The sequence below is a fragment of the Artibeus jamaicensis genome, unplaced genomic scaffold, assembly GCF_021234435.1.
Source record: "Artibeus jamaicensis isolate MK-2021 breed Jamaican fruit bat unplaced genomic scaffold, CSHL_Jam_final contig_456, whole genome shotgun sequence".
Taxonomy (NCBI): Eukaryota; Metazoa; Chordata; class Mammalia; order Chiroptera; family Phyllostomidae; genus Artibeus; species Artibeus jamaicensis.
In genome coordinates, this window is record NW_026521839.1 from 6,296,145 (window position 1) to 6,320,363 (window position 24,219).

The window sequence follows — 24,219 nt, forward strand, 5'->3', positions numbered from 1 at the left end:
CCCTAGCCCCTCCCCGCCCCAGCACTCCCTCTCTCTTCTCCACTATGGACAGAGCCTCCACAGAGCAGCTGCCTGCCCACTACAGACCCAGCTGACATGGGGACTGTCGGAGCGACGCAGCTGTGCTGGGTGATCCTCGGCTTCCTCCTGGTCCAAGGTAAGAGGCACTAGCCACTCTCCTTCAGCAGTTCCCTCCCAGGGCTGGCGGTCCTATCCCTCCTTCAGGACACACACCGCACATGCAGCTCTTCATCCAGGGCTGTGCCCAAGGGAAATTCCAGAGCTTTTTGTGCAAGGGATTGGTTGGGTTTGGGGGCAGACATTACTGGGCAAGGGTAAAACAGCATATGATCAAGGCTTTTTGTGGGAAAATTTCCAGGGTGAACTGGGGCCCCCATAAAAGGCTGGCCTCCTGAGATGCGGGAAAATGGCTGTGTGGGTGTGAGATCGAGGTCCCAAAGCTCCTATCAGGGTGTTCTACTAGCACGACATTGTCTGCACCTTGGGCTTTACGGGTGATCTTTTCTCTTCTTTAGTATGAGAAGTAACAACCTAGGAATTCCAAATACTGACTTAAAGCTCACAGCAAGAGGGATTCAAGTTAGATACAAAGAATTATTTCCCAAAGAGGATGTACTCAACATCCTCATCCAGGGCCTAGCTGAGATGATTTTCAGAAGAGATGACTTGAGAACACTTCCCAGACAGAGCCCTGCTGGTGATGAGTGGAGAAGTCGCTGGGAAGGGGTCCTCTAATTAGCAAGCAGTTGCTGGGAACTAAGAGAAATCCAGGAGATTCTGACTCACGGGGCAGCAACTTCCCTTAGGCCATTTCTTCCCCACCCCCACAGCACCCTCCATGAGGAGGGTTGTGAACCTGTGTCCCAAGCGGCAGAGGACAGTGCGAGAGCGCTTGGATGGGGGGAGGGCGCCCTTCCTTGGTGGTGGGTGAGAAGGCCTGAGCACCAGAAGACTGCGTCCTGGGGAGGTCAGACATTTCTCTAGAAGTCCATGGCTTAGAAGTCAAACTCTGGCCACCCCCCCCCTCCTCCCCCACCCTCCCAGAGAATGGAGTCACACTTTTGATCTGGGGCTGGGGGACCAGGCTGTTGTAGAAATTTCGGAAATGGCAGAGGAGGTTGAAAGATGAGAGTCATGAGGTGGGAGTTCCATAGCTCGGACTTCTCCCAGCTCCCCTCCACACCGCCTTGTCCCAGTCGGGTGCCAGGACTAGCACTGCCCGGTGTGAACTCGATGGAAGCCATGCTCACTTTTCGCATATCCTGTCCTCTTAGAGCACCTACTGCCTCCTTCGTTTTGGTGGACTGAGGAACGCTTTTGTGGATATTCAGGCCCACAGAGGGACTTGACTGTGGATGTACAAGTCGGGGCAGAACAGGCTTGAGACTGGGAGGATTTGGCAGAATGGGGCAAAGTTTTAAATGTCCAGCATTTATTGAGCATGGACTATCTGTCGGACACTGCATTAAGTACTTTATATATGCATTTTCTTATTCTCACAACCACGTATAAGGTACTAAAATCACTTGCATGTTACTTTATTATTATTTTTTATACTCATCCAAGGTCATGCTTATTGACTTTAGAGAGAGGGGAAGAGAAACATCAATCAGTCACCTCTTCTGTGCACCTCGGCCCCTCTCAGTATGCACCCCAACCAACCGTATGTGCCCTGACCAGGGACTGAACCCAGTGAGGACCAAACCCACAGCCTACGCATATGTCCTGACCAGGGATAGAACCTGCAACATTTTTTTTTTGGTTTACAGGACAATGCTCCAACCAACTGAGCCACACTGTCCAGGGCTAAGATCACTTGTATTTTAATGAGGAGAAAACTAAAGCTCGGGTCAATAAGTGACAGAGTCAGGACTCTAAAGCAGGCCTGCCCGACTCCACGCTCCATGACTTTTACAGCACTGAAATGTGCTGCTGAGGGACACCGGACGAGGTCGTGGAAGGGGAGGAGGGAGGCTGGGTGGAAATGGAGCAGGTGGGGATGAGGGAGAGGAGTCAGGAAAATAATCCCCGTGGCCAGTGTGCTCTGGTTGTCTGAGTGCCCAGTGGTCAGAGGCAGCCTGGCCTGTCAAAACAGATGCTCCCTAAATCCCTCCTCTAGTCACAGAGGAATCTCCTGGTAACAGAAAGTTCCAGTATCGGGAGGGGGCAGGAGACAAACAGCAAGCGACTGGAACTTGGCCCCTGAGACTTTGGAATTCTTTCTAAGACACTAGTTTTGTATTTTAGATCATTGTGGGGAGGCAGACACCGTGCCCTCCCACTGAGAACTGAAGTTATAACCCTATGCAGCCTAGACGGTGCCTTAGATACCCTTCGTCAACTGACAGGTGTTCTCAGGACACGCCTGGGATTAAAAGGGTCATTCCCCAGCTGGGGAGAGTTCTCTCTAGCCTGGGGCACCTGTAAGTTTTAACTCCCTTTTTGACCCACCACCAAGTGAGGGAATGAAGTATCGGAGATGCTGACCTGGAAAAACACCGCGTGGCCTAGGGTTCGGGAAAGCGTGGGCTTGGAAACAATTAATTCCACGCCATCCAAGTGATAGCCCCATGGAGGGAGGCAGTGGCCAAGGAAAATAAACAGACCAGCAGGCTGCCCCAGGCTGGGCGGGCCCCTGGCCCCCAGCCGCCTCTGTTCACCCAGGCCCGGCGTTCCCCTGAAGATGAGGGGCGGAGGGGACAGGGGAGCCGGGCCAGCGGCTGTCGGCCCGGCCGGAGTGGAAGGACGGGAACCCGGCTGGGCGGCTCCACTTCCCCACGTTTTCCTTTCACATTGTTCACAGGTTTTAAGAATGATTTCATTGTGGAAAATGAGCAAACACAACCTGACCTTTGAGGTCCCACGGACACAGGGGACACATATATGGCACACAAGCACACACACACATCTGCATAGAGGCTGACTGGCTTGCACATGTACTTACAAAATAATCTAACGTGGGCCTTACTGGGGCCTCCCAGTGACCTCGTCCCGGGTTTGTCCAACAACAACCATTTCTGAGAAGGCTCTGCCTGTGAGAGTAAGCTGATCACTCGTTCTAGAGCTTCCCTGTCTCCTGTATCTATCCCAGGACTCGCTTCCGGGGGGCCGCTACCTCCTGCTGGAGGAGGGCAGAGATATAACTCAGATACCAACCCCAGGCCCAAACTCCATCTTATTCAGCACATCTTTCCATCCCCTTCCCTTGGGGCAGGACTGGTGTGATGAGACTCGCAAGGGAAAATGGATGGCTTGGTGGTGCAGTGACATTAGCCCAGGGACCTGGAGTCTTTGTTGAGACTGGCAGGTCACTGGCTCTCTGTCTTTAGACATATCACTAATTTAAAATGACCTTCCCTGACATTGTGTCAGATTGATATAAAACCCACGTGGGACTGAAGAGACAGGAAAGGACTCTGGGATGCTGAAGCATGAGGTGGTGGTGATGGTGCCATTCAATCGCCGTCTCAGAGGAAGCCAGCCCGCCAAAGCTGGAGACACATCCGTTAGCCCTCTGTCAGCACGGGAGGCTTGGAAAGCCAAGAGGCCTGTTTATCTGGGGGCCGTGAGCTGGGCAGGAGCCTCACGAAGCTAGTCCGTGCTTTGCTTTCTCTTGCAGGCCGCAACTCCCAGCCCACCACAACGCAGCCCTCTAGCCCTCAGGGTAAGACCCAGCACACAGGACCTCCTCCGGCATTTAGGTCTGGGAGCTTGGTAAGGGTGAGAGGATCTCTAGGCCCTGTTTTGCACAGATCTCAAGTGATTAGGGGTGGGGCCAGAGCTCAGGGCATTCAAGATTGAGCACTTCCAGGGACCTTTTTCAGCTTGACCCAGTCTAACCTGCCTTGAAAGTGGAGAGAGAGGAATTGTTGCAGGTGAGGGATGGAGTAGGAAGAAAGACTAGAAAACACCAACTATAGGGCAAAAGAGAGGGAGACAGAGGAAAGGAGGCAACAAACAGCCTCAGAAGATCTGTTTCAGGAGCCTTCAGTCTGAGTCTGACCACAGAGTCGACTCCCAGCACCGGTGAGTGTGGTTGTGAGGGGCCAATCCGGCCTCCACCCAGCCCCCCGCCCATCCCTTCAGACTTGCCTGTGGCCCAAGAGTTCTCATAGGGGTTAGAAGCGTGATGTCATCAAACCTGCCCCACCTCCGATTCCCCTTCTGCATCTGTCCTTGCAGAAGACAGCTTCCGCAGAGCCCAGAAGCCCAAGCTCTCTGTCTAGTGCCAGTGCCCCAGGTACTCTGCTACTCAGACTACAAATTCCATCCAGGAGGGCCCAGTGAGGAGGCAGGCACAGTTTCTGCTCTAAAGGAGAATGCAGACCAGTGGGGGAGCAGGCAAGGAAACAAGTCCTCATGTGGCCAATTACAAAGCAGGGTGAGAAGGGCCTCAATGCGCATGGCAGAGAGTGCTCTTGGAGCCCAGAAAAATGTCAGCAACTTCTGACTAGAGGGCCAGCGAGTACGTTCCAGAGTGAGTGAGAGCGGAGGCTGAGACCAAAGAAGGAGTTAACCAAATGAAGACTGGGAGGTGAAGGGTGGTAGGGCGTATTCCAGGCCGAGGGCACTGTGCGGGTGAAGACGCAGAGGTCTAAGAGAGGATGGCTCCTTCCAGAATGAAAGCAGGAAGGAGAAGAACGATCTTGGACTAAAGAGCCTTCCCTGCGTGCGTGCTGGTTGGAGCCCAGGCAGGCTCACACATGCTTCCTAATCCACAGCCGCTCCAGGGAAGGCCTCACAGGTCCCCACACCTGTGATGCCAAGGTCAAGCACCATGGATGGTCACTTCCAGAGCTTGCCCGGCCTGACTCCGTCCCAGCCACAGCAACACATATCAGCCCTTGGTAAGCATGTGGGGCTGGCAGTAAAATGCAACGGGTCATGTCTGGCTGGGTTCGTTCCTCTCCTCTTCAGTGGGCCCAGGTCCTGCCCCACAATGAGGGGTCTCAAGGCCAGGATCCACATCAGCAGCACCCTGGTCTGGAAGGGAATGAGAGAGGTTTGGTGGGGAGTAGAGACAGGGACCTGGGCCTGGTCACAATGAAGGCAGAAAGAGTATGGTCTCAGGATCAATCAAGACACACAGAGAGATAGGGAGGGTTAGGAGAACCAAATAGTGCAAAGGAAGGCAGACAAGGTTAGGAAAGGGTTGCACGCTTCTCAGGGCAGGTTGGTCCTCACCCAGCAGTGCGGGAGAAGAGCTGGGCGGGGGTGGATACCTGCCACCTTGGCCCACTCTTCACGGCACAAGCACAGGTGTCCCGAGCAGCAGCAGCAGCAGCAGTGGCAGTAGAAGTGGAGGGACGTCCTGTCTGTGCTCCCGACAAAGAGCACCCTGACCCTTTCTCTCATCCTACCCCTTGGCTCTCGGATTTCTTAAACTCCCAGACGTATTCAGGACAGAGGTGAAGACAAGGAAATAGAACAGCAGTCAGGCTTGCAGTGAGCTCCAGAAGGGAGGAGATGGGTGACCATTCCACTTTTTAAGGGGGCCAGAAACTTGGGTGTCTTACCTGGCAGGCTGACATATTAGATCAGTCAGTGCCTGGGGACAAACTTTTGGTGACCTTCTTTCCTCCCTTGTCAACCCTTGGCAAAACATGATGATCCTACCATGCCTAGTCTGTCTCCCTATATCTGCAGCATAAATCCCTATCTTCTTGACTCCAAGGGGTGGTGGGAAGAGCATAATGAGGGAAGCATCCTGAACTTTCTGGAGTCCTTTGGAGCTAGAAATACAAACAACCAGCTGTCTAGTTATGTGATCCTACATCACCCAGTTCTGATCTCCATCCCCATGGGACCTAGTCAGAGGGGCAGGGAGGAGGTCTCTTCTGCAGGGCTTGGGCTGTGTCCGAGTCCTTCACCTGGAGGAGTAGGAAGGGAGCTAGCTTTCTCTGGTAGGCCGAGTTCCTTCACTGATGCACCCACCACCACTCCATCTTAGACACTTCTCAAAATGTTACCACCAAATCAGTCACCATGAGCCTGAGGACCAGAGGAGACTCCACCATCCTGCCCAGCCCTACGTCAGAGACGGTGCTCACTGTGGCTGCTTTTGGTGAGAAGGAGGAGACAGGGGTGTGGCAGGGATCCCACCCCTAAACTGACTTGGCTCTGAGTCTGGAAACGCAAATTCAGATCGCACTCATTTGTGCTGGGAGGGTTTGGCTGATGAAGAAGGTTCTGGCGGGAAAGCGTCCCCACCGACTCTCTGGTCAGTTCTGCTGGGCTCTGCTTGGTTCCATGTTCTTATGGGAGGATGGGGAAGGGCTGTGGAGCCCACCCTGACCAGTGCAGCAGGCCGAGAGCTCGTTCCTCTTCTCAGCATGGAAGGGGAATTCACTTTGCTCTGGAGCCTGTCCACACAGCACTTAGCTGGGAAAAGAATTTAAACTCCTGTTACCCCCTTTTCTCCCTTCCTCTGCCTCCCCTTCACCCTAACCTTTTCTTTGTTCAGGTGTTATCAGCTTCATTGTTATCCTGGTGGTGGTTGTGATCATCCTGGTCAGCGTGGTCAGTCTCAGGTTTAAGTGTCGGAAGAATAAGGAACCTGAAGGTACATGCCTACCCTCAGGGCCCCCCTTTGCCTCTCTCTGCTAAGGCACTCAGAGCTGGATTCTGGGACTGACATCCAGCCTGGTACTGAGGGCTGGAATGGCCCATCAGCATTAGTAGTTGAAATGGGAGGGTCCACTTTGGTGATCTTTGAGGGACAGGTTGGGCTTCTGAGTAACAGCATGTGATCCCCAATTGTGCCTTTGGATTTTTACAGATCCCCAGAAGCCTGGGAGTTCCGGGCTATCTGAAAGGTAAGACTGTCGGAGGTGTAAGTCGGAATCATCCCTCTGACCTCAGTGTCCCCTCCAAGAGAGAGCCAACAACCAATGCTTCCCGCCTTCTACACACACATTCCCACACATGGAATTCTGACAGCCTCTCCTGAAGCCAGACCTGGGGGCAAGCAGGACAGGGGCGGACCTGGACCTGAAGGGAAGTGACCGGTGATGGGAGATGGACTGGAACTCCTCGGTCCCAGGGCTAAGCCCTTAGTACCCCTTCATGAAAAGTATAGGAATTCAGATTCTAATCTACTCCTTAAATAAGAAGATAATTATTTAAGGAACCACTTATTGAATACCTAGTACATCCTAAGCACTATGGTAAATATTTGGTAATATTATCTCAAATTGTTAGAGTAATTCTCTCAGGCAGATATTACTGCATTTTATACATTAAAATATTGAGACTCGAGAGAGGTCATAACTTGGTCAAGACCACACAAGCAGTAGGTAGTGATACAAAGATTTAAATACCAGTCTTTTGGGCTTCAAAACACTTTCATTTCATTAGGGTCCACCACTGAAACAAAGGGGTACTTTTTCAACAACCCCTACATAGTCCCTTGACCCTCACATTGCCCTCCCAGTTTTCCTATCCATAACCCATGTGTCCTTCCTACTCCAGCTGCTCCACAGCCAATGGAGAGAAAGATAGCATCACCCTCATCTCCATGAAGAATATCAACATGAATAACAGCAAAGACTGCCACTCAGCAGAGAAGGTGCATGTTCCCTGGTTCCCCCTCCTCCTTTTCAGGCTCCTTTTTTTTCTTAAGTAACACTTATTTTACTTGGAATATTATAATGCATCCTCTAGGAAACATAAATAGAAAATATGTTAAAGTAGTAGGCTCTTGTTCCTTAACCAGAAATGAGATATTTTCAAAGACCCAAGCTCTTCTCTCCTCTTGCTTGTTTTACCACTCCCAGGGAGTTCATCCTTCCTCATTAAGTATTCATTTTGCAGGTTCTTTAAAAGCAACCTTGGGTCCCTACGAGACCGAAGATGTTGCAGCTGCCCCGTGACTGTAAGGAGGAAGGCAATGGGATCAATAGAGGCAATAAACCACATAAATTATTTTTTGTTTCACATCTATTCCATACTACATTCCTGCAGATCTAAAGGATACTAACGTTCCTTCAGACCCAGGAGCAAGCTACCAACATGAGATCCTCTCTCCGACACGAGCAGCCTCTCTAGGAACATGGCCAGTTCCTCCCACCTTCTCAGCGTCACAGGAAGGAGAAATCTGCAGAGCAAAAGCAAGGAAAATGACAAAGTGGCTCCATCCATTCTACTTGGCATTAAAATTATTTTCTGGCCTGCAGTCTCATTTCTTTTAAGGTCTATGCTCCCATGCACATTTCTTAACAGAACATTCTAGCAGCTCTGGGGCCTCCTTTTCTAGGCGAGGCTCATATGCAAGTTTCTGCCCCTGCCGGGAGCTCCCTGAGAGACCTGGGAGGCGGAGAGAATTTTTGTCAGGCTGCCTCTGTCCATCTAGTTTGCTGAGTATAGGGATGAAGTGACTGACTAGCCCAGCCACTCTAATAGAGGGGCGAGAAGAGGAGCTGTAGCCAGTGAGCGATTGTCACCAGTAGAGAAATATTAAATCTGGAGAGTGAAAACGTGGGAGACACAACGTGTTCTGACTAGGAAATGCCAGTGGTACGAGCTGAATACTAAAAGGGCAAATGTCCTCCACCTGCCCCAGGGCAAACCTCCCGCACTGTGGTTCTAGCTGTGGAAATAACACTGGGACGGTCTGGGGCGAAGACAGGTCTACGACTTTATAAAGCAAAACCCACTCTTTTTACCCCATACAGCTTTATCTTTTTGTCCTAAAAATAAAGGATAACAAATAATGTAAAGTCATTTAAACAGAAGGAGAAAAAGAAAGTAATTATCTGTTTTCTTAGTAATCTGTGTTTGAAAATCTTGGGAAGAGTCGATGGAAAAGTCATCTGTGTATGTTTGCAGGCAGCGTTTAACTCCGTGTAAGCATCTGCTAGTTGGTGGTTTAAAACAGGGAGAACACAGATTACCCATTCCGAAGCCAAAATAGGCTATTTTCTTCTGGACTTAGACTCCGCAAGGTGATAAGAGAGAGAAATCCTAGAACAAAGAGTTTCATTTTTTCTGTGTCGCTGAAACAATTCACGTGCACTAAAGAAACCTAACGGATTCTAAAATCCTCTGGGCAGTGCCCGCAGCCTGCTTACCTCTGCAGCTCTCACGTGGCACGTTGCGCCCAGCAGGTCGGAGGTCGGTAACACCAGCTCCTGAGTGCAGAAGACTAGTCATGAGGTTGGGCTTTGCCACAGACGCACAGCTCAACATTGGTGAAATCAGCCCCCATCATGGAGCCTGTTTGCTTTTTAAAGTGAGGTGGTTGGACTACTTGCCTTTACTGATTTTTCTGGTCCTTATGTTCTAAAGTCCTATCAACTCTCAAAGTAGGAAAAAATAATCTTGTGAGTAGATATCACTCTGAGTGGAAGCCAGAGACAATTCTTAGGTGATTCTGGGCAAGTCTTTTACATCCTCTGTACCTAGATTTCCCTGTGTATTCACATGTACAGAGGAAAGAATGATTGCACCTGGCCCGGTCTACCTCATGGCCCTGTAAAATGGAATGGTAAATGTGGAGATACTTGGGAAGCACTAGTTGACAACTGTAGCAGAAAACATGGTGTACCACTTGTGTCTAGATCCCACACTTCAGGATCATGGCACTTGTCCCCCCACTGCTGGAGGTGTTGGCTGCTAAGGGGTCACAGCTGGTTGATGACTGGTTGATGGGGATGGGTGTGGGGATGAAGACCTGGACCTCTTGCCTCAACTTCTGCCCCAATCCTGCTTCCCTTATGCCTCAGAGATGCTCCCAGAGGCACTCACCAATAAACTGTCAGCATGCAAATCTTAGTGTCTCAGAGTCTGTTTCTTGGAGTTCCCAACCTATGACAGCAATACTGTAGCATTTCTAAAAAATAATTCAGATATATTTTATTTGAGCCACACTGCAAAAAAGCATCTGACTGCCTAGCCAGCTCCAGTACAAAAATCCATCATTAGAATAGAACCCTCCAGGTGACATAACAATGTCTAGAAGCACTGGATTCTGTTTCAGTTGTTATTCTGACTACCATGGGCACTTAGTTCGGCTGCTTACCATACTGGACTAATTAGGTCAAGGACATGGGTTTCACTCTAGGTAACTCAGTTAATGTCTCCATTATAAGACCACAAGCTTCCCCGACTCTGGACAATGTTCTGCAAATATGAGCTGTTAGTCATAAGGTATTTATATGTGGGGGAGAGGGGGTCAACTGGTATTAATATGAGATTGAAAGGCTTTTACCCTAAAACTAGCACTGTAGTACCACGTTAGCCATATTCATTTTCCAGTTGCTAAATAACTATCCTTTTGAAAGGGGTAGAGGATGAATTCACTTAATGCTGGATTCTGCTCTCTAGCAAACTATAGAAGGGGGTTCTGCTATTTATGCAAAAACAAGACCCCACCTCTGACAGGAAATCCGAGTGCAGCTTCCCTGAGACAATATCTCTTCCTTGATGTCTAGACAACAGGATGGTGGGCATTTACAAGACAGCTTCCTCCCTATTCTAACACAGAACTATAGAATTCCAAAGCAGGAACGGGTGGTGGGGGCAGGGTGGTTGCTGTAGAGTGTCCTTCTTTCACTTCTCCCCCCATCCCATGTGAGGGCAAACCAGCTCTGGTGCACAGTCCCAGTCAGACAGAGGGGTCATTTACTCAGCATCTTTCTTCCAGGTCTGGATGGAGCAGCAACTCAACCATATAGGGCACATGGCCAACCTCAAAATCACCAGCAAAAATTCACTACAGTTCAACAAGCATTTCTAAAAGTTAGAAGAGAAAACTGATAGAAATCAGAGGCTGGCTCTAGGCAAAAGAGTGTACAAAAATCATGGCGCGCCCCCTTGGCCTAGGTCCTGCACACAGTTTCCCAAAGTCAGGTCAGTGCTACTTAATTCTATTTGAATCTGCTGGAAAACACTGTGTGTCTCTGCTCAATGGTACCCCTGGATTAGCGGATGTCCTTTCTCACTTCTTTGAACTTCCTTCTGCACCTACCTTCTTATCTTTGTGAACCACCTTCCAGATCCCAATTCCCTTCCCTTACTTCCTTCCCAGTGGCTCTCTCACTCTTCCTGCTGTTGTTTCCCTAACCCCGCCATCCTGAACCCTTTGAACCCACACCTTCTTCTTTTACCAAACACAGAGATTGAATTTGACCATGGGAATTATTTTGTTGAGTGTTTGGTGTGCTTAAACAAAAACTGGCATGGAAGTGTTTGTTCTAAGTGCTGGGGTTTGGAGTTCTGAGTTAGTACTGGTGATAAGAGTCATAGGAAAATCCATTTAGAAGAGTTAGTTGAGGTGTAAATGAACTGAAGGGTACAGCTGCATGGCAATTATCTCAGAAGGTTGCAATTCTGAACCTCTTTTTTCTGATTTGGAGTTAAATGAGTTTTCTGGAAAAGAAGGGGGGAGTGAGGTTTCAGAGGATGATGGGAAAGGCTGTTGAGGTACCATGTATTTGTATTTCCAAGAGGCCCCAGTTTCCCAAATCTTGTCCGGCGTTCTTGAACCTGGACTCTACTCTTGAGTAGCCCCATAATTTAGCATGGCTTTTCAATCCAATCGCCCCTACAGTTGTCCAGAACTTCCATTCTCAACCAATAGCTCTAACTTCATGCTACTATGACATCTCTGAGTGTCTCCCCTGGACTCCAGGGCATACCCCACCTTTCCACCTTCTAGAGCAAAATGTCTAGTCTCCCAAAACAACCTTAGGCTTTTTGGTTTGGTTTGGGGATGACGATGATCATTTTTTCACTTTCACAGAACTGGGTTTTTGTTTTTTGTTTGTTTGTTTTTAAGATTTATTTAGGGAGAAGGGAGGGAGAAATATCAATGTGTGGTTGTCTATCACGCACCCACTACTGGGAACCTGACCTGCAGCCCAGGCACGTGCCCTGATTTGTTCGAAGGCTGGCACTCAATCCACGGAGCTACACCAGTCAGGGCTGAAGAACTGGTTTTATTCTTTGCTAAAATGCTCAGCTCCATGCAAACCTGAGTGAGGGAAAACAGGAATATTTCTTCACTTTCTTTTTACTGATCTTCTTTTTTAGAAGATCTTCTGAAGTGTGGCCTTCAGAGAAAAGGGAATGGACCGAGGAAACTACTGGGGTAAAAGGGAGGAGAAAAGTCTCAGGAGGGTCCTGGAGTAGGATGGGATGCAGGTCAAGGACAACGAAGACAGGGGCTGTATCCAGCTGATGTGCACCTGCCCTGTTCTTCTTTCTCCACCCCTGACCTCCAGTGGTCCCTGTAATGACACTGTGCCTGAAGAAGAGCTGAGGGAGGAAGGGTAGATCCAGACTGCCCTCTACCCTCGTACATTCACCCCACTTTTCTACTTTTCGTGGCTCTTCACTTCCCAGGGTTGGGTTCAGCATCCCCCAAACCTGACTGAGTCTCCTAACAGGCATTAGTGTCTATTTGGTTTTTAAATTATTTATTGATCTCAGAGAGAGAACGAGAGAGAGAGTGGGGGGAGAGAGAGATCAACTTTTCCATTTATGCAATCATTGGCTGATTTCTTGAATGTGCCCTGACGGGGGATGGAACCCCAAACCTCGGCGTATGGGACCACGTTTTACCCGACCAGCTACCCGACCAGAGGGCATTCTTATATATTTTGAAACGACATCCCTCAGGAGAAAAATAGTCATACGGTTACACTCTAGCCCATTGGCTAGAAGCCTTTCCCAGGCAGAATATCACTGGGCCTCCTTGAATGTCCCCAGTGTTAGGCGGGGACTAAGCCACTATCCCCACTGTACGGAAGAGGAAAAGCGCTGACCACAGTGGTCACAGTTTCCTGCTGTGAGCCACTGGCCGCGCAGCAGTCAACCAGCCACAACGCACCTCCACCTGCCTCGCTTCCAAAGGAAGAACCCCCTTACTCCGCTGCATCTCCAACTGTCGCGGAGCCTGCCGGAAGTTGTAGTCCAATGTCCAGCTGCTTTGATGGATTGGACTACAGTGACCAGCATGCTCCACGTTTCTTGCCCCCTCCCCCAGGCCCCCCTCATCTTCTTTAGCCTCAGGCACCAGAGAGGCTCGGCAGACCTGCTGACTGGGAATCAGAAATGGCAGCTACTCTGGGCAGCGGGGAGCGCTGGACGGAAGGTACCAGGTCCTGGCCATAGGGTGGGACAGAGCGGGGTTCGGGAGCGATCAGGGATGGGGCCCTTGACGGTACCTGAGAGCTGAGCTCCTGGGCTTGAGGTGAAGGATGGAGGCCTGTGAAATGTTGAGCCTGAGCAGGGTTCCAAATGAGGAGGTGGTCGACCATCCAGGGCAGGGGCCGGGACCCAGCAACCTAGAGCGCTGGCTCTAGCGGAGAAAGAGGCCCGCAGCCCAGAGGCATCCGTGATGCCTCGCAGCCTCCAGCCCCCAGCCCCGCCCTGTCCCGGGCCCCGCCCAGGGTCCCCGCGGGGATCAGACCCCGCCCGCACCAGGGTGGCCAAAGGGTCAGAGGGACAATGCGGTCTCCCGCAGTTCGCTTACCCGGCCCTTATGCTCACTACCAAACGGGGCCACCTGATCCTTGGTCTCAGTTTGGTCTTGTCGCTGCAGCCCACACCAGGACCGACAGGCCGGTTTTTTCCATCCTACAGTCAGGCAAAGAGTATTGATCCGATACCTATTATGTACCCTGCATTATGCCGATCCTGCAGCAGGGATTTGACAGGCGTGGGCCCCAGAGAGCACAGAACTCTTGGTTCACTGAGGGAGTTTGACAGGTAAACAGTCAATTACAAAGCAGGGTCAGTAAGTCCTGGGCTATACACAGTAAGATCTAGTTTTGGAAAACACACTGCAAGGCAGCTAACACAGCCTGGATGTCAGAGGAGGCCTTCTGGAGACAGTGTTACAGTGATGACATAAAGAATGCGTTGGAGTTAGGCTGCCTTGCAGGAAGAATGTGGCGGGCAGAAGGAAAGGAGAAAAGGGAAAGCATTGCTGGTCACAGAGTTTGCTGTGGCTAGAGCATAGGCTGCAAAGGAGCATCGGTGAGAGATGAGGCAAGAGACACAGCCTGGGCCCATGGTAAGAAATCTGGACAAGGAGCATGTGTAGTCACTAAGGGATGTTAAGCAGGAGAATAATGTTTTTAAAATCTTTTCCATATCCTCCAGATGGGACATGAGTACTCTGCCTTCTTTGACTGGGTTGCTATGGCCCTCTATACATTCTGCAGGTGTTAAGATTAATTGAATTCTCTCCCTTTAAACTGTAACACCTTTATGGTCAGGAGTAGATCTTACCTGTACCTCTCCTTGATCTATCCAACCAGTGTCTTGTACATTTTAGTTCTATTACTGTTAGCTTAGAAAGAATGGAACTCATCTCTACTTTAAATCTTAGTGGTGGGAGACATTGCAACAAAAAAGGTTATTTTATGAGCAGTATCACTTCTGACCATCGACCACAGAAAAATAGGCCTTCCCCCTGCATTGCACTAAAGGTGAGGTATTGAGCAGATACCTCTTGAGCACCTTTTCTGGCTCTGAGTCAAAATTATTTAATGACTGACCACTATAGGTATGGTGGACACTATTAGGCATGGTGGACACTATTAGGTATGGCTTCATGTTTCTGGAATTATAAGTAGTTCATGGTTGCTTCCGTATTTCTTGTATTGCTTTCTCAAGGAACATCTTTGTTTGTTTTTTATGGATGCCTAAAAGTCAGCATGTCAGTAGTCTGGCCCTCACACTCAGCTCTCCTACCTAAACAGCCTCCCAGATGGCTAAGGCAGGTAGCAAAGTTGATTTGGAGGTCAGACTGAGGACTAACGGAGTGACTGTTGCTTTGCAGCTTACATTGATGCAGTTAGAAGAAACAAATACGCAGAGGACAGGCCTCCTGAAACTCATGCCTCCTGTGGCTGCTGTAACTGCATGAAGGCACAAAAGGAAAAGAAGTCTGAGAATGAGTGGAATCAGACATGGCAGGGTGAGGGGAATGCCACTTACACGGAGGAGCAGCTGCTGGGGGTACAAAGGTGAGCCTGAGATGGGATTAGCTGAGTGACTTCATGGAGAGTGCCTGGCACAGACAATTTGCTATATAAGTATTGACTGTTGTTGTTGCTGTTGTTATTAATATTAAAGCAAAATAGCTTCTTAGCCTTAGGGGAGGACTAGGTAGAAGTGGAGTGGTAGGGTGTAATCTGAGGTGTCTGCCCTGCTTCTGCTGTAAGAGAGGCAGGGAAAATCAACTAGATATAACAGACATCTATACAACATTCTACCCGAAAGCAGCAGAATACACATTCTCCTCAATACAATGGAACGTTGTCCAGACCATATGTTAGGTCATAAAACAAGCCTCAACAAATTCAGAAGCATTAAAATCATACAGTGTATGTTCTCTGAAATCAACAACAGAAAGAAAGTTGTGAAATTCACAAATGTGAAAATTAAACAACACATTCCTAAATAACAAATAGGTCACAGAGGAAATCACAAGGAAAATTTGAAAATACTTTGAGATGAATGGCAATGAAAATACGACATACTGAAATGTATAGAATGCAACTACAACAATATTTAGAAGGAAATTTATGGCTATAAATGTTTATATGTATTCTTATATACACTCAATTACTTACTCTTCTTCTACCTTAACAAACTAAAAAAAAGAAGAGCAAATTAAATCCAAGTAAATAGAATGAAAGAAATAATACAGAGTGAATGAAAGAAATAATACAGAGTGGAAATAAATGAAATAGAGGATAGAAAAGCAATAAAGGCAACAAGACCTTTTTTCTTTTTTTTAAATATCAACAAAGTTGGAAGTGTGCAAAAGGCAACAGATTGATGTTTTTCCTCATGGATCCATGTTTCTCTCCCTCTCTTTCTCCCTCCCTTGCTGTCTTTTTTTTTTTTAAGATTTTGTTTATTTATCTTTAGAGGGGAAGGGAAGGAGAGAGGGAGAGAAATGTCAATTTCTTTCATGTGTGTGTGTGTCCCCTGCTGGGAACTGGCCCACAACCCAGGCATGTGCCCTGACTGGGAGTCGAACCTATGACCCTTTGGTTCACAGGCCTGCACTCAATCCACTGAGCTACACCAGCCAGGGCCCTTGCCGTCTTTAAAAAAACATCTAACACTTTCATAACAACAACACTCAACACAGTAGGAATAGAAGGGCACTTCCTCGACCTGGTAAAGGCCATCTACAAATAATCCACAGCTAACATCATACATAATGGTGAACAATGCAATGTGTTCCAAGATCAGAAACAAGACAGGAACAAGATGAGCATGTTCACTCTCACCACTTCTACTGAACATTGTGTTAGAGGCCCACGCCAGGGCAGTTACGGATCAAAAAGAAATAGAATTAATCCAGATTGGAAAGAAGTAAAACCATATTCACAGGCAATATGATCTTGTATAGAAAATCCTAAGGAATATACACATACCCACAAACAGAAGCTATTAGAACTAATAAATTAGTTCATCAAAGTTGCAAAATATAAGATCAATATACAAAAATCATTGTCTCTATATACAATAGCAATGAATAATCCAAAATGGAAAAGAAAACAATTTCAAAAAAAGTTTAATTTATAACACCTTCAAAAAAGAATAAAATGCTTAGCAATAAATTTAACAACAGTAAAATTGTACCTTGAAAACTACAAAACTTGATTAAAAGAAATTAAACACCTAAATAAATGCAAAGACAGCCAGTATGTATGGATTCTAAGGCATGTTATTAGTAATATGTAATACTCTCCAAATTGATCAACAGATTTCACACATCCCTATCAAATTCCCAGTTGCCCTTTTTGCAGAAATTGACAAGATATTCCTAAAATTCATATGGAAATGCAAGGGACCAGAATAGCCAAGACAGTCTTGAAAAAGAACAAAGTTGGAGGACTCACACTTTCCAATTTCAAAGCTTACTACAAAAAGCTACAGTGGTAAAGACTGTGGACTAGGATAGGATAGTCACGTAGATCCATAGATTCCATGGAATGGAATTTTGAGAGTCCATAAATAACCCTTTATATTTATGGACAATTGATTTTTGACAAGAGCGGCAAGACAATTTAATGGGGTGAAGAATCGTCTTTAACAAATGTTGTTGGAACAACTGAGTAGCGACATACAAAAGAATGAACTTGGACCCTTTCCTCGCACAAATACAAAAATTAACTCAAAGACCTAATGTAAGTCCTAAATGTAAGAGCTAAAACTATAAAACTGTTAGAAGAAAACATAAGTGTAAGTCTTTGTGACATTGGCTTGGGCAATGAGATGACACCCAAAGCACAGGCAAAAAAAAAATAAATTGAATATTATAAAAATTTAAAACTTTTGTACTTCAAAAGATACCATCAAATAAGTGAAAAATCAACCCACAATATAGGAGAAAATATTTTCAAATTATATTTCTGATAAGGGACTTATATCTAGAACATATAAAATACTCTTACAACTCAATAATGGACAGTCCACTTGAAAAATGGGCAAATGACACCCTGGCTGGTGTGGCTTAGTGGATTGAGTGCTGGCCTGTGAACTGAAAGGTTGCCAGTTCAATTCCCAGTCAGGACACATGCCTGGGTGGCAGGCCAGGTCTCCAGTTGGGGCACGCAAGAGGCAACCAAATCCCTCACACATCAGTGTTTCTCTTCCTCTTTTCTTCTTCCCTTCCCATCTCTCTAAAAATAACTATATAAAATATTTTTTAATTAATAATGATAATAAAAGAAAAATGGGCAAATGATCTGAATAGGCATTCCTCCAAAGAAGACAGACAAATGGACAATAAGCACATGCAAAGTTGCTCAGTATCATTTGTCATTAGGGAAATGCAAATCAAAGTCACAATGAGATACCATACTATTTGATATCCACCAGGATGGCTATAATCAAAAAGATGGACAGTAACAAGTATTAATGAGCACGTGGAGAAATTGGAGCCCTTGTACATTACTTGCAGGAATGGAAAACAGTGCAGCCAGTTTGGAAAATAGCATGGCACTTCCTCAGAAGAGGAAGCATATGACCTAGCAAACCACTCCTAGGTATATAACAAGAGAAATAAAAATATGTCTTCACGCAGAAACCTATACATGAACGTTCACACAGCGTTATTCACAGTGCCCCCCAGCCGGAAACAGCCTGGATGTCCCTTAACTGATGAATGGATGAACAAAGTGGGGAATGTCCACACAATAATACTTTTCAGTAATAAAAAGGAATAAAGTACAGGTACATGCTACAATTTGAAAGAACTTTGGACATTATGCTAGTAAAGAAAGCCAGCCCTGGCTGGTGTGGCTCAGTGGATTGAGCTCCGGACTGTGAACCAAAGGGTCATGGGTTCAATTCCCAGTCACGGCACATGCTTGGGTTGCTAGCCAGTGCTCCGGCATGGGGTGTGCAAGAGGCAACCACACATTGATATTTCCCACTCTTTCTCCTTCCCTTCCCCTCTCTCTAAAAATAAATAAATAAAATATTTTTAAAAATGAAGCCAGACACAAAAGGCCACATATTGTATATTCCTTTTATATAAAATGTCCTGCCCTGGTTGGTGTGGCTCGGTGGATTGAGCACAGGTCTGCAAACCAAACAACCGCGGTTCGATTCCCAGTCAGGGTGCATGCCTGGCTTGCGGGCCGGTTCCCAGCAGGGGACACATGAAAGGCAACCATACATTGATGTTTCTCTCCCTCTCTCCTTTCCTTCCCTTCTAAAGATAAATAAATAAAATTTTAAAAAATGTCCTGAATAGGCAAATTTATAGAGATAGGAAGTAGATTAGTGGTTGCCAGAGGCTGGGGAGTGGGAGAATGAGGGATGGCTGCTACTGAGTGCGGGGTTTCTTTATGGGCGATGAGGATTCCTGTAATTAGATAGTGGTGAGGGATGCGCAACTCTGAATATACTTTAAAAACCACTGAATTGTACATTTTAAGGGTGAGCTTTGTGATATGTGAGTTACAGCTTTATTAAAAGCTGTTATTAAACAAGTAATGTATAGAAGAGAGAGAGGGAGAGACAGAGGAGTCTCGAGCACTTTGATGAGTTCTTCATTTAATCCTAACAACTCTGTGAAAACAGTTACCATCATTAGCCCATTCCAGAAGACGATACTAAGGCACAGAGGTCAACTACAAGATCAGACCCCCGTCAAGGCATTTTGACTCCGCAGTTCATGCTCTAGCCCAGCAGTTCTCAGAGTATGGTTTGGGAACTCTACAACCCTTTCGGGGGATCTGAAAATTTAAAACTGCTTTCATAATAATGCAAGTACATTATTTGGTTTTCCATTCTTATTCTTTCAGGATTATACAGTGGAGTTTTTGAAAAGCTACCTGATATGTAATTATATCGTCATGCTGTGTTTTAAAATTTTTTTGTTTTCATTCCACGATGGTAAATATTGATAGATATAACTCACATAAAGAAAAGCTTGTAAGAGTATAAAAAATTTCTGAGATCAGAAAATTCAGAACTGCCACTCCAAACTCTTATCCTGTACTTCTCATCTGTATTTGTTATGGATCAGCCTCTAAGATAAATTGTTAATTAAAAAAAAAACACCAAGATGTAGAAAGGTGATTATAACTACCTAAAACCTACCATCTGGGTAAGAAAAAATAGAGATGTCCCTGTACATGTACATGCTCTGGGCTTAGGGTTCAAGGAAAACTAACAGTGGCTGCCCTTGGAGTGGGGCCTGGGGGGTAGGGAATGGGGGGGTAGGAGGTGTTTTCACTGCATGCAGTTTAATACTGTTGGATATTTTTCTCCTACCATGTGTGTATACTCGTATTAACTTTTAAAAACAAAGTTTAAAAAGGTGATAGCTGTAAGAATAAAGAGAGAGAAAGGGAAAATATAAACAAATAGGGTGGACAGGTGTGTCTTCTAGCTCTGCTGGCCCAGGTTCAACTCTTAGGACCTGAGCCTGCACCTTGACAGGAAGGGTTAGCGCCCTTGTTCTGCTCTTTGCAGGGGCACAGAAAGAGTGAAATATCAGATGTAAAACTACTTTGAAAGGCATTACGCTCTCAGTGGGAGGACATTGTTAATGACTTTAAATGTTTCATTCATGTGTTCGGCAATTTTCTTCTAGTTTTGTTTTGGGACTCACAAACTGGAAGGAAGATCAATATACTATTTCGCACTTAATTATATAAAAGGGGCCTTTGTAGACATATATGTTTCTGATGCGTGTTTTTAGGATCAAGAAATGCAGAAATTACTATGAAATTCTGGGAGTTCCTCGAGATGCCAGTGATGAAGAGCTTAAGAAAGCTTACCGAAAACTCGCCCTGAAATTTCACCCTGACAAGAACTGTGCTCCTGGAGCAACAGATGCTTTCAAAGGTCTGACCCTGAACTAATGCTTCATTCTGCCCTTCTTGTGATGTTCAGTCATCACACCCTGTCTTCAGCCTCCCCTGTAACTGTTTTATAAAGCCACAGCAGGGATTTTTTTTCTTGCCACACCTCTTAAATAGTGATCATCGGCCTAGCTCTCTCCTGTCTTCATTCATGTCACCTTAATTTCTTTTGGAAAAAATATTTGGTTTCTGTATAATACCTTTTGGGACCATTTACCCATTGGTTCAGGAAATATTTGTGGAAGATCTATGTGCCAGGAGCCATGGTGAGTAAAACAAACATGATTCCTTTTGTGGAACTTACAGGCTGCTGGCTGCTTGCAAGCAGGGCCTAGACGGCATTCCTGAACCCTGACCGTGGGGCCCCTCGTTCATTAAGCCTCTGTTAGCCCCCAACATGTTCATGGGAGAAATCTGTGTGATCTTTTTTCCATTGATTTCCATGGTTCTTTCAGAAACACATTCTTAAAAAATATTTTGAGCCCTGGCCAGGTGCCTTGGTTGGTTGGAGCGTCCGTCTGGTACACCAAAGTTTGCAGGTGTGATTACCGGTCAGGGCACATACCTAGGATGCAGGTTCAATCCATGGTTGGGGTGTGTTTGGGAGGCAACTGATCAATGTTTCTCTCATCTCTCTCTCTCTCTCTCCCTCCCTCCTTCCCTCTTTCCCTCACTCTTTAAAATTAGTAAACATATCCTTGGGTAAGGATTAAATTTTAAAAAATATTTTGAACCCAACACACAAATAAAATCTTACATAAGAGCTTCACCCTCAGTGAAGTCATTGATTCAGATAAGAATTATCAATGCTAGAACCATTGGGTGATAGTTGGCTGTTGAATAGGATATTTACATGGTGTCAAAGTATCACCCCACAGAATACTTATTGATTATAATAATGGGGGAGATTCCTTTATAATAGAGATGCCTAGCTGTCACCACTTTAATCAAATGACCCAATATTACCAATATTGAAACAACCTTACATAATGTGGTATAGTATGTTGGCAAAATGTTTGACCTGAATATAATATTGAAGAAACAATCAAAATATGGGACATTCTACAAAAAACACTGAACTACTTTTCAAAAAATTTAATATAATATAAAGCAAAAAAAGTTGGAGAGACTATTCTAGATTAAAAGAAACTAAAGAGCCCTGGCTGGTGTGGCTCAGTGGATTGAGCACTGGCCTGTGAACCAAAAGGTTGCTGGTTCAAATCCCAGTCAGGGCACATGCCTGGATTGCCAGCTAGGTCTTCAGTTGAGGGTGTGTGAGAGCCAACTGATCAATGTTTCTCTCTCACATTGATGTTTTTCTCCCTAGCCCTCTTTATAAAAATAAATAAATAAGATTTTATAAATAAATAAAAGAAACTAAAAGGATATGAAACCAAATGCAAAATATATGGTAAACCTTGACTGCGTAATAATTAATGTTCATTTGCTTAGCTGTCATAATGGTGTAGGAGAAGGTCTTTTATTTATTTTTACTTATAGAGAGAGGGGAAGGAAGGAAGACAGAGAGGGAAACATTGTTGTGTGAGAGAAACATTGAATCTACTGCCTGTTGCATGCATCCAGGGATCTGGTCTGTAACCCAGGCATGTGCCCTGACTGGGACTCACCCAACAACCTTTGGGCTCATGGGCCGGCACTCAACCCACTGTGCCACACCAGCCAGGGTGAAGAATGTCTTTCTCTTTAGGAGACGTATGTTGAAATATTAGGGGTAAAGTGTTATAATACTTGCAGCCTACTTCCAAATGGCTCAGTGAAAGCAATACAAATGTATTGTATGTATTTATGTATGTATAGAGAATTGAGGGAAGCAAAGTGTCAAAATGCTAACAATTGGTGAGTCAAGGTAAAGGGTATACATGTGTTTATTGTACTATTTTTTCAACTTATCTATAGATTTGAAATTTTCAAAAGAAAAAGTAAAAAATGATAGATTTGAGAAATTTCCAAAAGTCCCCCTTTACCTCAGATGATGCGCCATGGTGGATCCGGTTCTCCCATTTCCACAAAGAAACGCGTGGGTGACCCGCATTCTTCACGCACGGCACCTCACAGACTAATGCCATTGCTTCGATATATCTGCCAGATTTCGAGGGATATGAATGTTTAAGCAACTCTATTTAGAGGCTTTTTGTTGCTGTTGGTTTTGCTTAGCTGTTTTATTGCTGTAAACATTCAACAATTCCCCCCATAAAAGAATCATAAAGAAATGCTCTTTCTGTATTTCTGATACTGTTGACTGAATCAGAGATAGGGGTGGGGATACCTTTAAAAGATTTGGGGTGTATTTAATTGGAGGTATGGATTAGATGTTTGAAATGAATTGGACAAATAGGGAAGAGAGGTGATGAGAGCATTTGTAATTGATTTAGTCTTTGATCTTTCATTGAGACATTACAGATACATTTCTCGATTTCTAAAGACCACTTTCTTTTTTAAAGATTTTATTTATTTATTTTTAGAAAGAGGAAAAGGGAGGGAGAAAGAAAGGGAGAGAAATATCAATGTATGGTTGCCTCTCACACGCCCCCTCCTGGGGACTTGGCCAGCAACCCAGGCATGCGCCCTGACTGGGAATTGAACTGGCGACGCTTTGGTTCACAGGCGGGTGCTCACTCTACTGAGCCACACCAGCCAGGGTTCTAAAGACCATTTTCTAAAGGAAGCTGGAAAAGATTGTGGTGAGTGAGGACTTTGCTTCTAGCCAAACAATAATTTTACTGATTATTTTCTTCAGAAAATTGTTGCTAAACTTCAAATTGGAACACCACTACTTATGTACGAACTATTCCCAACCATAAACTATTGCTCTCAAGTGAAATAAGAACACATTTTTATGAATGAAAGCAGTAGTTCTTAGTTTATCTGGAGTCCAGTGTTGTTTCTAGCTTTTCTAACTAGATCATGGAAAATTTCAAAGGCAAGCACTTCGGTGAATTTTCTAAGCCCAAGCACCTCCCTAGGCCCCTGTGAAGCTGCCCGGCATCAGTCAGCTCCGGGCTCTGCATCGCTGCTACTGTGATCACCTTCAGCTACAGCCAAGACTATAGATTCAAACTTTTTTGTTTGTTTGCAGCAATAGGAAATGCCTTTGCAGTGCTTAGCAATCCTGACAAGAGACTCCGCTATGATGAATATGGAGACGAACAGGTGACTTTCACTGCCCCTCGAGCCAGACCTTATAATTATTACAGGGACTTTGAAGCTGACATCACTCCAGAAGAGCTATTCAACGTCTTCTTTGGAGGACAATTTCCTACAGGTTAGTATCCCAGAATTGTCATGAAAAAAAAAAAAAAAGAGAGTATGGTGAAAACAGCAAGAATTTGGAATCAGGTGAACTTGGATTTGAGGCAAGTCTCCAGCCTCCAACTCTGCGTGATTCTAACCGAATCACTTAGTCTCTCTTATTCTGTTTCTTCACCTGAAAAATGGGGTTAACAATACCTACCTCACAGGGCTGCTGTGAGGAGTAGATATTTTTAAGTGCTTTATTAATTAGTAGCAAAATGCCTATTATTATTGCAAAATAGCAGCTATACAGAGATAAAAGTTAGAAAAGCACCCTCAGCAAGTTGGAAATTGGGATAATTAAATGCCCAGGAAGTAAGTTGAATTTCATGTGTTGCTATTAAAGATTATGATTTGGGCAAGGAAGCAAACATAGGTATGTCAGACAGGACTCATGGCCTGAATGCTCTTTCTTTAATTGCCTTTTACGGTTCTATCACTCGCTGGTTACAAAGGACTATTTAAACAAAGGCAGAGAGCTAAGCACTTTCCATCTCCAGCTAGTTCACTTGGTTTGCCTATTGTTTTATTTTTCTGC

The 24,219-nt window shown here is 45.7% G+C and overlaps 2 protein-coding genes and 1 long non-coding RNA gene across 6 annotated transcripts in view; 2 read left to right on the forward strand and 1 right to left on the reverse strand.

Moving 5' to 3' along the window:
• Positions 1-8,194, forward strand: ECSCR (endothelial cell surface expressed chemotaxis and apoptosis regulator). Of its 4 annotated transcripts, XR_005082852.2 has the most exons (9): positions 5-157; positions 3,641-3,685; positions 4,743-4,868; positions 5,972-6,085; positions 6,485-6,583; positions 6,800-6,836; positions 7,492-7,588; positions 7,834-7,894; positions 7,984-8,194. XR_005082852.2 is itself a non-coding variant. In XM_037147522.2 (8 exons), exons 1-8 carry the CDS (start codon positions 97-99, stop codon positions 7,987-7,989), a joined length of 585 nt encoding a protein of 194 aa, XP_037003417.2. In that variant the 5' UTR covers positions 3-96; the 3' UTR covers positions 7,990-8,194. The 4 variants fall into 4 exon arrangements, 3 of the variants coding, with proteins under 3 accessions (XP_053522442.1, XP_037003417.2, XP_037003416.2); XM_037147522.2 differs by lacking the exon at positions 7,834-7,894 and having other exon boundaries at positions 3-157; XM_037147521.2 differs by having other exon boundaries at positions 6-157; positions 7,834-8,194.
• LOC128627606 (uncharacterized) lies at positions 8,032-13,372 on the reverse strand. Its single transcript, XR_008391850.1, has 3 exons — positions 13,188-13,372; positions 9,090-9,149; positions 8,032-8,116 (listed from the first exon to the last, which is right to left on the reverse strand). It is a non-coding gene; the product is annotated as an uncharacterized LOC128627606 (long non-coding RNA).
• DNAJC18 (DnaJ heat shock protein family (Hsp40) member C18) overlaps positions 12,843-24,219 on the forward strand; it is a 22,095-nt gene continuing 10,718 nt past the window's right edge. The window contains exons 1-4 of the mRNA XM_037147520.2: positions 12,843-13,114; positions 14,810-14,996; positions 20,207-20,352; positions 23,467-23,652. Of these exons, the coding sequence (XP_037003415.2) occupies positions 13,075-13,114; positions 14,810-14,996; positions 20,207-20,352; positions 23,467-23,652 (559 nt within the window). The 5' untranslated portion in view covers positions 12,843-13,074. The remainder of the gene's footprint in view (positions 13,115-14,809; positions 14,997-20,206; positions 20,353-23,466; positions 23,653-24,219) is intronic.